Here is an 18,810-nt window from a genome sequence, read left to right as displayed (position 1 = left end):
TCGGCTCCAGGGGGTTAATAAAGGCCTTATGAAGTGAAGCGATGGGTTTTTGTGAGAAAAATATCCATATATTTATAAACTATAATCACTGGCTTCCGGTAACATCTGTACGCAAGTCGGGTCCGGCTGAATAGTGAACTCCGACCTGATGTATGATGTAGATAGGGGAGAGTAGACGCCTCTCACATAGGCATGTGACAGTATCAAATTTTCATGTTGCGATTAATTACTAAAGCTTTTATCACGGTATACAGTATTATCACGATATTGAAATAAGTTTTGTGTTGTCATAGTATAATAGGTTTAAGAAGTCTTTTTGTAATAACAAAAAAAAAAAAAAAACTCTGAATGTTTAAATACAAAATACACCAAAAATATATAAAGTAAAATTTTTCATACAGATTAAAGTGCAAAAGAATTAGGCTATGAAGAACAGCAGATAAAACTTTACAATAAGGTCTCATTATTTAATGCATTAACTAAGGTTGAGCAATACCTACATTTGTTACAGAAAGTTTGATTTTTTTGTTAAGAAATACAACTGACCAGTTTGGTAATAATGAATTAGCATGTTAATTAGTGAAGCCGTATATCTCAAAGTTTTACTGAACAATAACAAATAATCAGAACATTTCTAATCATTAGGACATGTTGTAGTCCAGATTAAAATATAAACATGTTTAAGTTTGAAAATAAATAGCCTATTAAGTCTTTAAGTATTAATGGGTTAGTTCACCCAAAAATGAAAATAATGTAATTTATTACTCACCCTCATGTTGTTCCACACCCGTAAGACCTTCGTTAATCTTTGGAATGCAAATTAAGATATTTTTGTTGAAATCCGATGGCACCATGAGGCCTGCATAGCCAGCAATGACATTTCCTCTCTCAAGATCCATTAATGTACTAAAAACACATCTACATTAGTTCATGTGAGTACAGTGGTTCAATATTAATATTATAAAGCGACGAGAATATTTTTGGTGCGCCAAAAAAACAAAATAACGACTTATGATGGCCAATTTCAAAACACTGCTTCAGGAAGCTTCAGAGCGTTATGAATCCGCGTGTCGAATCAGTGGTTCAGAGCGCCAAAGTCACGTGATTTCAGCAGTTTGGCGGTTTGACGCAATCCGAATCATGATTCGACACGCTGATTCATTATGCTCTGAAGCGGAGTTTTGAAATAGGCCATCACTAAATAAGTCATTATTTAGTTTTTTTTGGCGCACCAAAAATATTCTCGTTGCCTTATAATATTAATACTGAACTACTGTACTCACATGAACTGATTTAAATATGCTTTTAGTACATTAATGGATCTTGAGAGAGGAAGTGTCATTGCTGGCTATGGAGGCCTCACTGAGCCATCGGATTTCAACAAAAATATCTTAATTTGTGTTCCGAAGATTAATGAAGGTCTTACGGGTGTTGAACGGCATGAGGGTGAGTACTAAATTACATTATTTTCATTTTTGGGTGAACTAACCCTTAAAGTATTTGGTGCTGCGATGAACAACATTGAGATTACAAAAAAATGAATGGCTGTTTGAGGCATTTTAAAAACTTCACTAGCCCAGTTGCTTTGTTTGCGGGGTTTCCGGGGTAACCGCTGCTTTCTGCTGTTCCATCAGCGCCCTCTGCTGTCAGAGAGTGAATGTGCACTTTCATTCAGCGCATCTCCTTTCCGTCATGTGCTTCTCATGCACATTGGGCTTGTTTACATCTGAGCGCCTGTTCTTTTGACGCAGCATACAGCAGAGTTGTGCATTTTATACGGTTGATGTGGAAAGTATTCTTAAATGCATTATAAAAATTTTAATAATTGGTAATAAATTATCATTTAAGGTATTTTAGAAATGCCCACAATAACAATATCGTGCATATTCATTAACGCAATATATCGCATTACCGAATATCGGCACAAGTCTGCTCTCACAGTTGAAACAAATAGGACATTAAACTCAAGCTCCTCTTCCCGTATATCGAAAACCTCCATCATTTCTCTTCAAAAATTCTCATTTTAGACTTCTAATACATGACCCTGTTTTGTTTTGCTCTATCCTATTTTTTGGGTCAGAGGTTACTCTTCCGCTGGAACTAGACTTGAATATGGCTGTTACCGAAAGCCAGTGATTATAGTTTATAAAGTTATAAATATGGATATTTTCCTTACAAAAACTCATTGCTTCGCTTCAGAAGGTCTTTATTAAACGCCTGGAGCGATATGGATTGATGGATAGATGCCATTAAGGTACATGTCTAAACTGCCATTGTTCTTTTTGGTATTTTTTGTTATTTTAAATGAAATGAGATGCTAAGTGCTTTTGGAAAAATGTTGTTTTAGGGAAATTTTGGTGAGGTTTTTAAAGGAACGCTGCGAGATAAAACTCCGGTGGCCGTGAAAACTTGCAAGGAAGATCTACCACAAGACCTCAAGATAAAGTTCCTCTCAGAAGCCAGGTGAACACACATTCACCATTGTCATACTTTCTCATTATCTAATTTTTCAAACCTCAACAAATAATGTTCACTTCATTCAGATTCTTCTAAAAATAAAGATGAGCAATGAAATAATGTGGTCATGTCCATGTTCATTTATGCTTTTTCCACCTCTAGGATCCTGAAGCAGTATGATCACCCAAACATTGTGAAGTTAATAGGCGTCTGTACCCAACGGCAGCCCATTTACATAGTAATGGAGCTTGTACCAGGTCAGTAAACTGGATCTTTGTCTCAGCCATTAGCCACTGAAACCCATTCTCGTTAAAAGTTGTGTCGTACACTTGTTAGGGATGTTGTTGTCTCTTTTTAATTTATTGCATATCTGTAGCTCATTTATTTTGCCATTTTTCAATAGGCGGGGACTTTTTATCATTCTTAAGGAAGAAAAAGGAAGACCTCAAGACAAAGCAACTGGTAAAGTTTGCATTAGACGCTGCTGCCGGAATGGCGTACCTGGAGCTAAAAAACTGTATACACAGGTAAGAAAAACTGAAATGCTTCAGATTCAATAGTGATACACCTTATCCTAACAAAATCCTAACAATCCTAATCCTAACAATCCTAATCCTAATCCTAACAATTTGCTCCTGTTTCTCATTACTGTTTCTGGATGTTTTACTTTTTCTGAATCTCCATTTATTTGTAGCAGGGATTGGGTGTTGTTAAGAATTGTGCTATAATAACACCTACAAATGCAACTCATTATACACTTCATATCTGTCTCCTTCAGATTTCTATCCTCCACTTCCTCCCTGCTGCTCTGCTCTTTGTCCTCATATCCATCGTCCTGATCTTTAAAGGTGCCGTAGAACGTCTTTTTAAAAGATGTAATATAAGTCTAAGGTGTCCCCTGAATGTCTGTGAAGTTTCAGCTCAAAATATCCCATAGATTGTTTTTAATTAATTTTTTTAACTGCCTATTTTGGGGCATCATTAAATATGAGCCGATTTAGGCTGTGGCCCCTTTAAATGCTCACGCTCCCCGCCCACGGAGCTCGCGCTTGCCTTAAACAGTGCATAAACAAAGTTCACACAGCTAATATAACCCTCAAAATGGATCTTTACAAAGTGTTAGTCATGCAACATGTCTAATCGCGTAAGTATAGTATTTATTTGGATGTTTACATTTGATTCTGAATGAGTTTGATAGTGCTCCGTGGCTAAAGCTAATATTACACACTGTTAGAGAGATTTATAAAAAATGAAGTTGTTTATGAATTATACAGACTGCAAGTGTTTAAAAATGAAAATAGCGACGGCTCTTGTCTCCGTGAATACAGTAAGAAACGATGGTAACTTTAACCACATTTAACAGTACATTAGCAACATGTTAACAAAACATTTTAAAAGACAATTTACAAATATCACTAAAAATATCATGTTATCATGGATCATGGAAGTTATTATCGCTCCATCTGCCATTTTTCGCTATTGTTCTTGCTTGCTTACCTAGTTTGATGATTCAGCTGTGCACAGATCCAGACGTTAATACTGGCTGCCCTTGTGTAATGCCTCGATCATGGGCTGGCATATGCAAATATTGGGGGCGTACATATTATTGATCCCAACTATTGCGTGACAGTCGGTGTTATGTTGAGATTCGCCTGTTCTTCGGAGGTCTTTTAAACAAATGAGATTGTAACACAGTTCGTAAATGTGGGAAGAAGGAGGCGGGAACCGGCGAACATTCAACGTAACTTTAATGTAAAATAAACAAAGAACAAAACGAAAGTAATGCCGGCAGACCCTCGCGGACGTCTGCCGGCCACACAAACATAATAAAACATAAAATAAAGTCCAGGCCTGGTCCTCTCTCATCCTTCACGGTAGTCGCTCCTCCTTTTATGCTCCCGGAGCTCCTCCGTGAAAGACTCAAGGCCGGTGCGCCTCCCAGGTGAAGCTCATTAACACTCGCTTCACCAGCCTCGCGCCGTTCCCTCACGGCTCTCGCCCGCCCTGGTCGCCACAGAGATTTATATAAGAAGGAGGAAACAATGGAGTTTGAGACTCACTGTATGTCATTTCCATGTACTGAACTCTTGTTATTCAACTATGCCGAGGTAAATTCAATTTTCAATTCGATGGCACCTTTAAATGTAGGCCTTCTTTTTTAAAAGAAATACATCTACTGTAGTTTGTCTGAACAGTTTTGTCATTCTACACTCTCTATGTTCTGAACAACTAATTAGTCATTCAGAGAACTTATTTTTGTCATTATGAAAAATGTACAGATGTCCGTATCTTGGTGACCTCATAGCTGGCTACGGCCATGAGGCACACTAAGTTGTAGCGTTCTTGGGATCTCCTGAGGATTTTTATTTGTTTATTTTGCTTATCTGCTTTAAAATGGCTTTTTTTGGTCACTTTTAGACAGGCCTTAATAATGATAAAAAATAAAGATATGGCATCCAAAGTATGTAAGGTAGTACAACTAGATCTCTTTTATTGAATCCAAAAGGTTTTAATTATATTTTGCTACACATAAAGGTAGTTTAAAGATTCTGAAGTGTCAAAAGGCCAAACGGTTTAATCATCCAAAGGCCAATACAGCCATTTCATTTGTGATTAAAATTTCTTAAAATGTAATAAATGTATATATTTTTTATTCTGGCATGATTTTATAACATCATATAATAACAGTGCAAAATGGTATTAAAATTATGTGTAGAAGTTGTTGCTTTGTTATGAGAAAGAATGTCTGGAAAAATGAATTTCATTGAGGTCATTCGGAGTAACCAATATAAAGGAACCATTTTGGATCAAGTCATGCGGTCAATATCATGTGACAGGATGTGACATCATTCGGTCACCTGCAAAGGGCTAAAAATTCATGTTTTCACTTGCTCAATATGCATGTCCTGAAACATCAGGTCATTTGGTACAACTGCCGTGAAACATGGAAAATGTTGTAATATATTAAAAGCTTGTACTAAATATAAAATGATTGATTTGTCCTTTTGATATCATCCTGTTAGCATTGTCAACCTGTTAGCATTGTTTGATAAACCATCATTTGGTATAACCGAAATTTTGGTTAAACCGAATGACTTTTTTGGTGACAAATTTTGTCCATCTTGTAAATGACAAAAGCAGTGTTGATTGATTGTAAAAACCGAATAGTCTCATTGTAAACACTTAATAAAACTTCAAAATTAATTATATCTTCATTAGGTTTTTTTTTTCACTTGTAAATATAATTTCACTCACCTAGCCTATCACTTAAATCAAAAAATTCATCCTTTCTGTTCTTTTAAATGTTAATGTTAAAAGAGCACATTCAAAAAATTTAGTAAAACTGGTTGCTTTTTAAAAGCATTGCTGATTGCCATTTAGTAAAGCTGATTGCCTATATCCAACTTGGGCGTGGGGGCTTCTTTTTAATTTGTAGCTGATGTTTGAATGGTTGCTTGGAAAATTTGTTGGTGATCAGTATCTTTACTCTCCATAATTAATGTAGTTGGTAAATTATCAGCGGTAGCAGTTCAAACTAATATCATGTAATTTACATTTCTACGATAATTGGTTGATATAACATAGTGAAATAGTTGATTTGTGATTGGCTAATCTTTTTACCAATGGAACCAAAAGTCTCCGCTATGGACTTTGCAGTCATGCATGTGCAGTCATAAGTGTGAGTTTTAGGTTTCTATTGGAACAGGATCTTCTAACGGTAGCTGCAGTGATGCAATGACTTTATCAATCAGTGATTGGCTCTTTTACTTAGAAGGCGGACATATTCCGCCATATTGGGCTTTGCAGTTTCTCCCATTCATGACTAATAGGAGTGAACCGTCTTTGTATATCTATATTCTTTGCTTTGTCCCATTGTTGGACACATCCCGTCACCGACGGTCACTGTGGCTCGTGACGCCGGAAATCCCCAGCTCTTTATTGAAATGAATGGGATCATGTCACATTGTTGCTGGCAGTGTGAACACAGTTTTAGAATGAAACTATGTAAAATGGCAACAGCAAGGAAGCTGTGTTATGTGAACACAATTCCATAAAGGATAATCTATAAATATGTCAACTTATAATGTAAGTTAGGGCTTTTAAGATTTATATTTTAGTGATATCCTCTTAACCCATCCAATATTGTGGCTCATCAGCAGTAGCACAAGAGTACCTTACTTTTTCTTTATCTAAACAACTCACCCAGCAAAACATCAGGACCTAGCGGCACTTTCCTGTCCAATTTGTCTTGCTTCTTTCTGGTGGTGATTTTTAAACTGTGAAATGGGCTTTGGTGCATTGTGCTGTTTGAGGCTGAAGCCAGTCAGCTGAATACATGTCGCTCAGAAATGAGCTCTGGGCACTCTCACAGCCACGGCTCTATCAGCACCCCGCTAAAATCCATTTTCTATCAGACATGATCATGTTAGGGGGCGGCGGTGGTTTGAGCACCTTTCTGTCAGATCACCCCGGTCTTCTCCACTACCCCCCACTGTCTTTCCCCATCTCATGTCAGCAAGGCAATTTTTGGGATGTGACAACCTAATATGGTTGTGTAGCTGAAGATGTCTGCTCAGCATAAATGCCAGCGAGAGGCACAGCAGTAGCTGTAGTCTAGAATTTTAAATCACTGGTTGGGATCTCATCCATAGATAGAATCATCTTCTTTATATAAGTTACGAATATGATGATCGGCTTTTGTAGACTTAAAAAAAGTTAATGAGGGCCTATTCCTTTAAGATTTATTTTATATTTTGAATGTTTTGATATGAAAACTCATGGCTTTTTTTTTGGTCTACCCAGCAATGTTAAGATAAGTGCCATACTCGATACTCAATAGCAGTTGTTTGGACTGGAGCTTGTCTTTAAGGAGCCGTTTACACTACACCGTTTTCAACTAAAAACAGAAAACTTTTTGTGCGTTTTGGCCGTTCGTTTACACGTAAACGGGTTTCAAAGTGCAAGTTTTTGAAAATGATACCAAAAATGATATAGTCTCTCCGTAAACTACAAAAACGTATAGTGTTTCTTTACAAAGTGACATCGCCAACTACTGGCCTGGCATGCATAATACAGTGTTCTTAGTTGTTTTCCTTGAAAAACTTTTCAGTTCTTAGTGCATCATAGTTGTGTAAACACCTTCAAAATGTCTTAAAATGATGTCAGCTTGCTAAATTTTGTTTCAAGCAGCAGTCACACAGTAATTATTATTATAATATGTATCTTTATTTTGTCCTAGTTCTATGTGATGTACACTATCGATCAAAATTTTCTGCACATCTTCCAGCCAATCAGAATTGTGCATTCAGACAGACCATGGTATAATAGTCTTTACTGACTTTGAATTTAATATAGGGCTGTCAAATGATTAATCATGATTAATCGCAAACAAAATAAAAGTTTGAGTTTGCATAATATATGTGTGAGTACTGTGTGTAATTAATATGCATATATAAATACACACATATACGTATATATTTAAGAGAAATATATTATGTACAAAATATTTGTATTTATATATAATATAAATGATATAAAAATATAAATACATATACTTGTAAATATTTCTCAAATATATACATGAATATGTTTGTATTTATATGTACATAATTACACACAGTACACCCACATATATTAGGCAAACTTAAACTTTTAGTTTGTATGTGATTAATCGCGATTAATCGTTTGACAGCCCTAATTTAATGCATCTGAATAAACCTGAATAAAAGTGTTGATTTCTTTAAAATAAAAATAAAAAATACCCAATGTTTAAATAGTGGTGTAGCTATAGATATGTTAGGCCTTTTGATGATACTTTATATATTTTGATATATGTATTAATGTTTGTCATAAAAGCAAGATGCCAACATAAGTTACAACCGGAATTAAACTAAACTATACATGTTCTGTCTTCGTACAGCATATATTCTCTGGCTCTGTAGGCATCTTATGACAGCGATTTATAGATTATCATGACAGATTTTGCTAATTAATGATTTTAAGATATCCCACATCAGCTACATAAATTCATCAACTAACTGTTCAGAAACGTCCTATTGCATTCTACATGTTGTCACTTCTTCTTGAGTCTCTCCATAATTGTCCGACTTCGGTTTGAAGAACATAAAAGGCTGAACGGTTTGACATTTTAAGTGAGTCTTCGTGAGGTAATCGGCGCTGCTAACACGAGCTCTTGAAACCCCACCCTCTTTAGGCGCAGCAGCTCATTTGCATTTAAAGGGACACACAAAAAAACTGAGCGTTTTTGCTCACCCTCAGAACGTGACACATTTAACATGCTACAAAAAATTATCTGTGCGGTATTTTGAGCTAAAACACATACACACTCTGGGGACATCAGAGACTTATTTTACATCTTGTAAAAATGGCCTTATACCACCCTTTAAGCTTTCATTTAGTGATGAGTGATTTTCTTTTTTTTTTTTGCTATACAAAGAGCAGGAGAAATACGAAGCAAGTGTCTCAGAGCCATCAAAAGCTATGAAGAGTCTTTAAGTGTTTATCTCACAGAGTAAGATGCAGCCTGCAGAAATGACATGCATGGTTGTTGTTCTCACTGGAACTACCTACTGTAGCCAAAGCACAATAAAGTCAATTAGCCTTTTCCAAGGCCTGTATTTACAAAATATAGTTTCTGGGAATCCATACTCAATCCATAAGTCAATCATTTTGGATCTAACAGCATCCAAATGTTGTGGTGTTGCTAGAGGAGGAGCACAGTGAGAAGTGCCTGGTTCCCACAGTGAAGTTCAGTGGTATTAAAGCTCTTATATAGTGCTGAATGTGTGGAAGGAATTGTGTGATGTAAAACAAAAACTTGAAACATTCCCTGTTGTTGGGCAATTTTTCAACAAGACAATGATGATGTGCATTCTCTAACCTTATGTGGACATGTATTTCACCCAATCTGAACACTCTTGAGCACCCGTGCCAAGAAAGGTCAGAGCAGTATACTTACAATTATGGAGGACATACTAAGTACTAAAATATTATACATTTGTTGAATTAAATCTAGGGTGTACTCATTTCTGCAATCCTTCATTTAAACAAAATTGGCTAATTTATTTATTTTAAGGGTATTAATGATTTTCATTTCTGTTTTTATTAAGCAGATGTTTAATACATTTCAATTTTGCTATCTTTCCATGAATTGTATTAATGGTCATTAAGAAAATACATCTTTTGTATTTGTTCAGGGGCGTGTAATCATTAATGCTGTGCACTAAATTCTTTGTCCATCATCCTATTTTTGTGAAAGGTACCAATGTCTTTCCCTCAAACTTTAAATTCTGAGATCATTTTCAAGGTTTTGAAGTGGTTTATATAGAAAGAGCGATATGGAAATCAATATAACATATAGCGCTGCATGTTCTGGAGTTTAACAAAGTCACTCTGTTACTCTGAGGTTTTGTGAAATGTTACAGATGAGAATTTTTGGATATTTTCACTAGCTTTCTTGATAGCAGAAGGCTGATGATCCTGTCTTGGCCGCTGAAGGTCTTGTTGGGCACTTTTTCTAGACTGTGGGTGTTCATAACTGCAATCACAGTATAATTGTCTAGACTGTCTACTCCACTCCCTGACAACGGTTTTGTTGGCAGAAGCTGAATTGAATTTGAAACCAGTTTAGACCAATTGTCCCATAGATGATTTTGTTGGCAGATGTGAATTGTCCAATCAGAGTCGTGATTATGAGCTGAGAGTGCATGTTGTTCATTATTTGATATTACACCATTTCTCAAAATTTTGCAGAGACCTGGCTGCTCGTAATTGCCTCGTGGGAGAGAACAATGTGCTGAAGATCAGCGATTTTGGGATGTCCCGACAGGAGGATGATGGGATCTACTCCTCATCAGGACTGAAACAGATCCCAATCAAGTGGACTGCACCGGAAGCACTGAACTATGGTAAAGCACTCATGGTGTCTGTGCTGCCATTTGTTAAAGCTACTTCTGTCACTTAATAAAATGAGTCTCTTTACAAACATAATAGGAGTGAATTGATTGCTATGAATTTGAATATATATTTTGGTCAAGCAGTCAGTTCTTCGGTTGGATCCAGATGTTTGATGTTTGGCATGTTGTTTAAACCACAGGGAGATACAGCTCAGAGAGTGATGTGTGGAGTTATGGGATCCTCCTGTGGGAAACCTTTAGTCTAGGAGTGTGTCCTTACCCGGGCATGACCAACCAGCAGGCTCGAGAACAGGTTGAAAAAGGTACAAAATGGATTCCATTTTAAGTGAATGAACCAAATTTTATTTATTTTACATTTTAATTTATTTTAATTTTAATATTTTATTTATATAATAAAAAAAAGATCAAATATTTATTTGACGTTATTAATTTTTTTTAAATTAGTACATTTTTTTTATTTTATATTTTCTTAAAGGTGAAGTATGTCGTCTCTACAACACTAGTGGTACCTAGCAGAATTACAAAAATAAAGCATACTTTCAAACAAAATTGCAAATGCCCCTTTTGCGAGTTATGCTGCCCCCAGCTTAAACATCACAATCACAGCTTTTACAGGTCTTCTGAAGGCATGTCTCAACAGGTAAAAGTAGGCTACTTTCAATAAAAGGTCCAACATAATAGGAATACTTTCAGCTGTATTGCTTTGTGCAGTGAGTAAGCAATTAAAACACTGTCTGGCTCATAATGAACCCACCCAACGTATCTGCACCAGGAGCATTTTTTTGAATGACACGACACAACCGAGTGTGCCACAAAAGTCCTAAAAAGTGAAGCCAAAGTATTTTGATCGCTCCCAGGTTCGATCGTTGTTGAATTGTGTTGCCTATTAACACCAGCCGCATTAAGATCTTTCGTGCTTGAATGGACAAAAACACAAAATTATGACAAAATACCTGTTTTGTCAAGTATCCTCATAAGAAAGTCTTAAATGAACACAATGAGTTGTGAGAAAATAGGATATAGATCGACGTATGTGACTCGTCCATTTACAGGAACATATAATCAGCACAGTAAAGGCTTCCATGTTTATGTCCGAACGCCGGCCCAGTATTGGCCGCTGTTCACGGGAGCAGCACGACGAATGCTTATATATACACAAACAACATATATATACAGTGGGTATGGAAAGTATTCAGACCCCCTTAAATTTTTCACTCTTTGTTATATTGCAGCCAATTGCTAAAATCATTTAAGTTCATTTTTTTCCTCATTAATGTACACACAGCACCCCATATTGACAGAAAAACACAGAATTGACATTTTTGCAGATTTATTAAAAAAGAAAAACTGAAATATTACAGACGCTTTGCTGTGACACTCATATATTTAACTCAGGTGCTGTCCATTTCTTCTGATCATCCTTGAGATGGTTCTAGACCTTCATTTGAGTCCAGCTGTGTTTGATTATACTGATTGGACTTGATTAGGAAAGCCACACACCTGTCTATATAAGACCTTACAGCTCACAGTGCATGTCAGAGCAAATGAGAATCATGAGGTCAAAGGAACTGCCTGAAGAGCTCAGAGACAGAATTGTGGCAAGGCACAGATCTGGCCAAGGTTAAAAAAAATTCTGCTGCACTTAAGATTCCTAAGAGCACAGTGGCCTCCATAATCCTTAAATGGAAGACGTTTGGGATGACCAGAACCCTTCCTAGAGCTGGTCGTCCGGCCAAACTGAGCTATCGGGGGAGAAGAGCCTTGGTAAGAGAGGTAAAGAAGAACCCAAAGATCACTGTGGCTGAGCTCCAGAGATGCAGTCGGGAGATGGGAGAAAGTTGTAGAAAGTCAACCATCACTGCAGCCCTCCACCAGTCAGGGCTTTATGGCAGAGTGGCCCGACGGAAGCCTCTCCTCAGTGCAAGACACATGACAGCCTGCATGGAGTTTGCTAAAAAACACCTGAAGGACTCCCAAGATGGTGAGAAATAAGATTCCCTGGTCTGATGAGACCAAGATAGAACTTTTTGGCCTTAATTCTAAGCGGTATGTGTGGAGAAAATCAGGTACTGCTCATCACCTGTCCAATACAGTCCCAACAGTGAAGCATGGTGGTGGCAGCATCATGCTGTGGGGGTGTTTTTCAGCTGCAGGGACAGGACGACTGGTTGCAATCGAGGGAAAGATGAATGTGGCCAAGTACAGGGATATCCTGGACAAAAACCTTCTCCAGAGTGCTCAGGACCTCAGACTGGGCCGAAGGTTTACCTTCCAACAAGACAATGACCCTAAGCACACAGATAAAATAACGAAGGAGTGGCTTCACAACAACTCTGTGACTGTTCTTGAATGGCCCAGCCAGAGCCCTGACTTAAACCCAATTGAGCATCTCTGGAGAGACCTAAAAATGGCTGTCCACCAACGTTTATCATCCAACCTGACAGAACTGGAGAGGATCTGCAAGGAGGAATGGCAGAGGATCCCCAAATCCAGGTGTGAAAAACTTGTTGCATCTTTCCCAAAAAGACTCATGGCTGTATTAGATCAGAAGGGTGCTTCTACTAAATACTGAGCAAAGGGTCTGAATACTTCGGACCATGTGATATTTCAGTTTTTCTTTTTTAATAAATCTGCAAAAATGTCAACAATTCTGTGTTTTTCTGTCAATACAGGGTGTTGTGTGTACAATAATGAGGGAAAAAATGAACTTAAATGATTTTAGCAAATGGCTGCAATATAACAAAGAGTGAAAAATTTAAGGGGGTCTGAATACTTTCCGTACCCACTGTACATTTAAGTATTTTGAGTGTAGAGAGATCGACTCAATTACGTCATTTGAGGTGCTTCATGGGAGTGGGTGGAGCTAAAGAGCTATTTTGGTGCGTGTTGCTTTTTTCGACTCTGCGATTAGTGTCATGTTCTGCACAACATCATCGGTAATATAGTTTTTCACGAGGAATTAAACAGAATTATTGAAAAAAAACTGAAATAATGTGGATTTCTGGAACCCTACTGTTGCACTCTATAGGTTGAGCTGGAAAGAGATTGACGGATCTGAGCGGTTTTGATAGTGCCTGGGAGGCTCAGTGTTTACATGTTTGAGGAAGATCAACTCATGAATGACATACTAATAGTAGTCCAAGAACAATAAACTGAGTTAAGACATTGTATTTTAACATAATCGTACATACTTCACCTTTTGATTAAATTATATTTTTAAAAGATTAATTTTAATGAATGGTATATTTGATTATTATTAACAAAATTAATTTATATTAAAATGCAACAGCTGTTTCTGAAATAGCTGGACAGTGGATAACTAGAGTTTGAAATGTATATGGTGAATGATGTTATTTCACACACTAAGTAGTCACTGCAGTATACACTGCACAGTGTGCAGTACACTTATATTGTGTTCTGAACAAAACCTGTAATCACTGTTAGCCTTTTAATAATCTTTCGTATCCACAATCAATTATTGATTTATAATCAACACTGACAGAGAAAGTTTGTTTGTGTATAATCTAGGTTACAGAATGTCCTGCCCGCAGAAGTGTCCGGATGAGGTGTACAGGATCATGCAGCGATGTTGGGAGTACAAGCCTGAGAATCGGCCCAAATTCGCTGACATTCAGAAAGAACTGGCAGCGGTCAAGAAAAAATAGCCTTTAATGAGGAAATGGCTGGAAGGCCAAACTCATACTTCACATCCAGGTGATCCCTAATCTGCAGAGAGAAACACGACAAATGTTTCGCCCTCGAAATTACATGCTATTATTGTACTAAAGAGTACTCCGTCACATAATCACTGTGTGAACTGCCTATGCACCAGCTGTTTTGAGCCATTAGCATGGAGAGAGGTCTCAGCTTTGCTCTGATGTCAAAATTATGCAGATTTTCCTGTTTTTTTTTGTTTTTTTTTTGTTTTTTTTGTAACTGAGCAACAGTTAAGCTATGACAGGAAGAACGTAAGATATATGAGGTGTATTCAGTATGCCATTGAGTATTCCTGTGTACGCACCAGTGAAAAGGAGGGATGGTTCACCCAAAAATGAACATTTTGTTATCATTTTCTTACCCTCATGACTGACTTTCTTTGTGAAAAGCACAGGTTTTTTTTTTTTTTTTTTTGTGTGTGCAATCAATGAAGGTTAGTGGGGTCCATTGTTGTTTTGGACCCTATTCACTTTCATTATATGGACAAAACAGTTGAAACATTCTTCAAAATATCTTAAAAAAAGAAAGTCATACAGGTTTGGAAAGACATGAGGTTGAGTAAATGATGACAGATTTTTCATATTTGGGCAATTATCCCTTTAAATAAAATATGGAGATGAATGTGTGAAAAAGGTTTGTCTACCCAATAACATTTTTTTTTTTTTAAAGACCTAAACCTGTCTGATAGTTTGGGCAGTATTTTAGTCAAGCCATTTTATGTCATTTTTATATTCCTGGAGCAATAAGACCTTTTTGGACAAAAAAATAATACTTTACAGATGTTCGTCAGTCACACAAAATAACATCTGCCACATCCTTGAGACTTTCATTGAGTTACATTCCAATGTTTCAGCAGTGAGACCAAATGCATGGATTTACCTAAGTGCAATGTATGATCACATTCGCAAAAATGTCATACTACGATCAAGTGGCCTTAACGTAAAATCGAATGATTCTGCTAGGCTGCTTGAGAGCTGTTAAATGGCGTGGACACAGCACAAACCTACAGTTTACAAGCCTTCAGATTTCTTCCAAATACTTCAACTTCTCACCTCTTCATTGTTCATGCCATTTGATGTTTATAGGGATATTTCTGCAAAACATTTAAATTGTCATCATTTACTCACCGTCAAGTCATTCCAAACCTGTATGATTTTCGTTTCTTCTGTAGAATGTAAAAGGAGAAATTTAGTACAATGTTCACGCTGCTTTTTTCCATACAGTGAAAGCGAATGGTGACCAAAAGCACCATAAAAGCATCATAAAAGTGGTCTATATGACTTCTGTGGTAGATTCCAAGTCTTCTGAAGTTGTTAATTGCTATTCACAAATATCTTGCTCCATTGTAGCTCTCAAATCTCACGGTATGTACATATTCAAATATGCCGTTTGAAGTTGCGTCACAGCACATTTGATTTAAAGGGATAGTTCACCCAAAAATGAGTATTATCCCATGATTTACTCACCCTCAAGCCATCCTAGGTGAATATGATATGAATACGCCTTTCAGACGAACAAAATCGGAGATATGTTTAAAAATATCCTTAGTCCTCCAAGGTTTATAATGGTTGTGAATGGTAGCCCAAATTTTGAAGACAAAAAATATGCACCCATCTATAAGAAAATTAATCCATACGACTCCAGGGGGTTAATAAAGGCCTTCTGAAGCAAATCGATGCGTTTGTGTAAGACAAATATGCTTATTTACAACTTTATAAAGTAAAATAACGAGACTCCGGCGCGACAGCCATGCGCATTCGACGTACATCCAAAAGGTGTTGACTTCCACGACGTAGTACACAAAGGCATGATGGTACTACGTGTTATAGTGCAGAACGTCATGGCATTGTGTACTACGTTGCGGAAAGCTTGTGCCGGAAGCTCGTTATTTTACTGGATGGACATTTTTTTTTTTTTTTTTTAATGGATGGGTCTTCAAAATTTGGGCTGCCATTCACAACCATTATAAACCTTGCAGGTCTAAGGATATTTTTAAACATATATCTGATTGTGTTCGTCTGAAAGAAGATAGTCATATACACCTAGGATGGCTTGAGGGTGAGTAAATCATGGAATAATTTTTATTTTTGGGTGAACTAACCCTTTAAGTGATGCCAAAATGTTATTCATCGTTACGTTACATGAGCGATTATGATGCAATAAGTTTAAAATTGTGGAAATGTGGAAGATTTTTAGTGAATAACTTGCTTATTTAGTCACAGAATATAGGGAACAAGTCAAATAGACTATTTTTTGGATACTTTTATGGTGCCTTTTTGCAGCTTGACAGTCCCTGTCCCCATTCACTTTGATTGTATGGGAAAAAAAGCAGCTTGCCTTGGACATTCTTGGAACAAAAAAAATCATACGGTTTTGAACAAATGGAAATTTTCATTTTTCATTGAGCTATCCCTTTAACATTTACATTGTTACCATGTTGTATATTAGACGTCACCAAAAGCTTTGTCCAAAACTGACAGTGGTTTGTTCTGTTGGGATCTCTGTGTTTTTTTGGCAACCAGCAACCAAAGCCAGCATGTTTGTTTACATGCCATCGTCTTGGATTGTGATGTTCTTATTCCTGTGCAACACGTGCGTTTATGCTCTTTTACAATCAGGTTTTCTCATGCAAACAACCCTTGAGTTCTACTAGATATGTATTTACCTCCACAAGTATTACAGGTTTGGTTGTTAGACAATGGTGTGTTTTGTATTAAGTCTTTCCCAAGTTTTTTTTCCTGCCATTTCTGTCAGGTGCCATTTTTTCCCCACGTTTATGTACCCAAGCTCAACGCGAGCATCTGCGCGGACCGATCAGATGTCTTACCGGCAACTTCTTGTTCCAGAGTCACATAAATTTGTTATTCCATTTCCACAAAAAATGGAATAGTGGTTTCTTCAAGGTTTACTCTATAAAAGCATTCCTTTTGTATTTTGTAAATACTTTTTGTAGATTCAGTAATGTAATTTTGTAGGTGTTTGTTTTTTTTCCACTGCAAAACTGATGTTTAGAATGTGGATGTCTGTCAGGAATATGCCTCAACGTTCAGCTGTAATAGTAGCGATGAAGACCCAGAATCAATACTGCTCTAACATTTGCACATTTGGAATATGTTAAGAGGGTCCCATAGAATCGACTGATTCTTTCTAGTTTTTCTCCTCTTCAAGTTGTTGCCATCACTAATGCAGCCAAAAGTCAACGTGTTTGACATGGAATAAAATGCATGTGCCAATCATGCAGAACTGGTGACAATTTAACCATAAAGCTACTGTATAATACAGTTTTGGATTGGTATTCTTGCATGATTCACCAGTGGGTTCAGATCAAAAAAAAGTTTTTGGTGAAGCTGAGCTTACATCAATTAAACTACTGGTGAGTGAGCTCTTCTGATTTTTTTTATTTTTACATCAAAGCAGTTATCCCTATAGTGTGTTGTTTGATTCTTTTTTTTTTATTTATTTGAAATACTGTAATATTATTCTAGCATTTTAATCTTTTGCTATTTTGTACCATTCACTATAATTCTGTCAGTGTATTAAAGCAAACGCCAGTATTTTGTCTCACATTATATTGAAATGTGTTATTCAGAGACATTAGAATTCCCTTTCCCATGTCTGACTTGCACATAGGGATCATGTAAACTTCCATCAGAAAACAAATGGCTTGTCAGCAATACTCTAATAAATCATAACTTGAGTTCATTTTCAAAGTACTTAACATTTCTGTTGTCAGTCAGATTGGCAATTCTTTCTGCCCTGATATCTTCTGCTCTGTGCTGGACTATTTATTCTGTGATGGAACATTTTATATATTGATTGCACTTTTGGCCTTTTTTTGTGTTTTAAAATGATCCCCTATAATATAAAACAGCAGATTGTTGTTTCAGGTAATGATCAACTCAAAACTGTCTTGAATTGATTGTAGAACAAAAGTAGAAAAGCAACACTGGACGTTTGATTTTCACCCCTGCCCGATGAAAGAGGAAATATCACACGATAAATGGTTGACATTTAAAAGCTTGATTCTTTTCTTTTCTTCCATGTAGTTTTCTTTCATCTGTCTGTTTGCTCGTAACACCTCTGATGGACATTCAACTATAACAATGTCTGCTCATTGTTTATATTGTACACTTGCAATAAAGTTTTTTGAGTCTTTGAACTTATGGCTTGAAATGAATTATTAAAAGCGTTGTAACGGAATGATAAATGTGTGCAACGAGGACTTTTTATGAAAAGGATACAATGCTTAAAAGGAAGTGCTTAACCTTCTCATCTTCTAGCAATAATAAAATAACATTTTATAAAAAGTAGTCCCCCTAGAGTCAAGAATTGTATTTCTTACACTCATCTTTGATGATCAAAACAACATTCTTATGAAATGCTTGGACTACCCGATCCACTTGGTTAACCTTCATGCACTGTTCGATTTCTGGTGACTGCTTGTATGTTCCGGGTCAAATTGACCCTAATTGGATTCGATACAATTCCCCAAAAATCACACTATGAAAAAAAGCATACAAATAATTAAGTGTTAATATCAAACCATTTCACACATTACAAAGAATAAATATCTGAATTTATGATTTATAAAAATGTTTTTAACCTCTTTTTAAGACTGCTCCTCCCCCCACCTGTGGGACATTTGTACAGAAGAGGATTAGGGCCAAGCAATAATTAAAAAAAAAAAAAAAAACATCGA

At 36.6% G+C, this 18,810-nt stretch overlaps 1 protein-coding gene across 2 annotated transcripts in view; it reads left to right on the top strand.

Moving 5' to 3' along the window:
• Positions 1-16,037, top strand: part of fer (fer (fps/fes related) tyrosine kinase) — a 54,139-nt gene extending 38,102 nt beyond the window's left edge. For both annotated transcript variants that reach the window (XM_067407788.1, XM_067407790.1), the window contains exons 14-19: positions 2,348-2,463; positions 2,620-2,714; positions 2,861-2,984; positions 10,231-10,385; positions 10,574-10,696; positions 13,923-16,037. In XM_067407788.1, the coding sequence (XP_067263889.1) occupies positions 2,348-2,463; positions 2,620-2,714; positions 2,861-2,984; positions 10,231-10,385; positions 10,574-10,696; positions 13,923-14,059 (750 nt within the window). In that variant the 3' untranslated portion in view covers positions 14,060-16,037. The remainder of the gene's footprint in view (positions 1-2,347; positions 2,464-2,619; positions 2,715-2,860; positions 2,985-10,230; positions 10,386-10,573; positions 10,697-13,922) is intronic.
• Positions 16,038-18,810: the final 2,773 nt, after the last annotated feature.

This window comes from Chanodichthys erythropterus, chromosome 13, assembly GCF_024489055.1.
Source record: "Chanodichthys erythropterus isolate Z2021 chromosome 13, ASM2448905v1, whole genome shotgun sequence".
NCBI classification, from domain to species: Eukaryota; Metazoa; Chordata; class Actinopteri; order Cypriniformes; family Xenocyprididae; genus Chanodichthys; species Chanodichthys erythropterus.
This window is presented reverse-complemented; position numbering and strand designations above follow the sequence as displayed.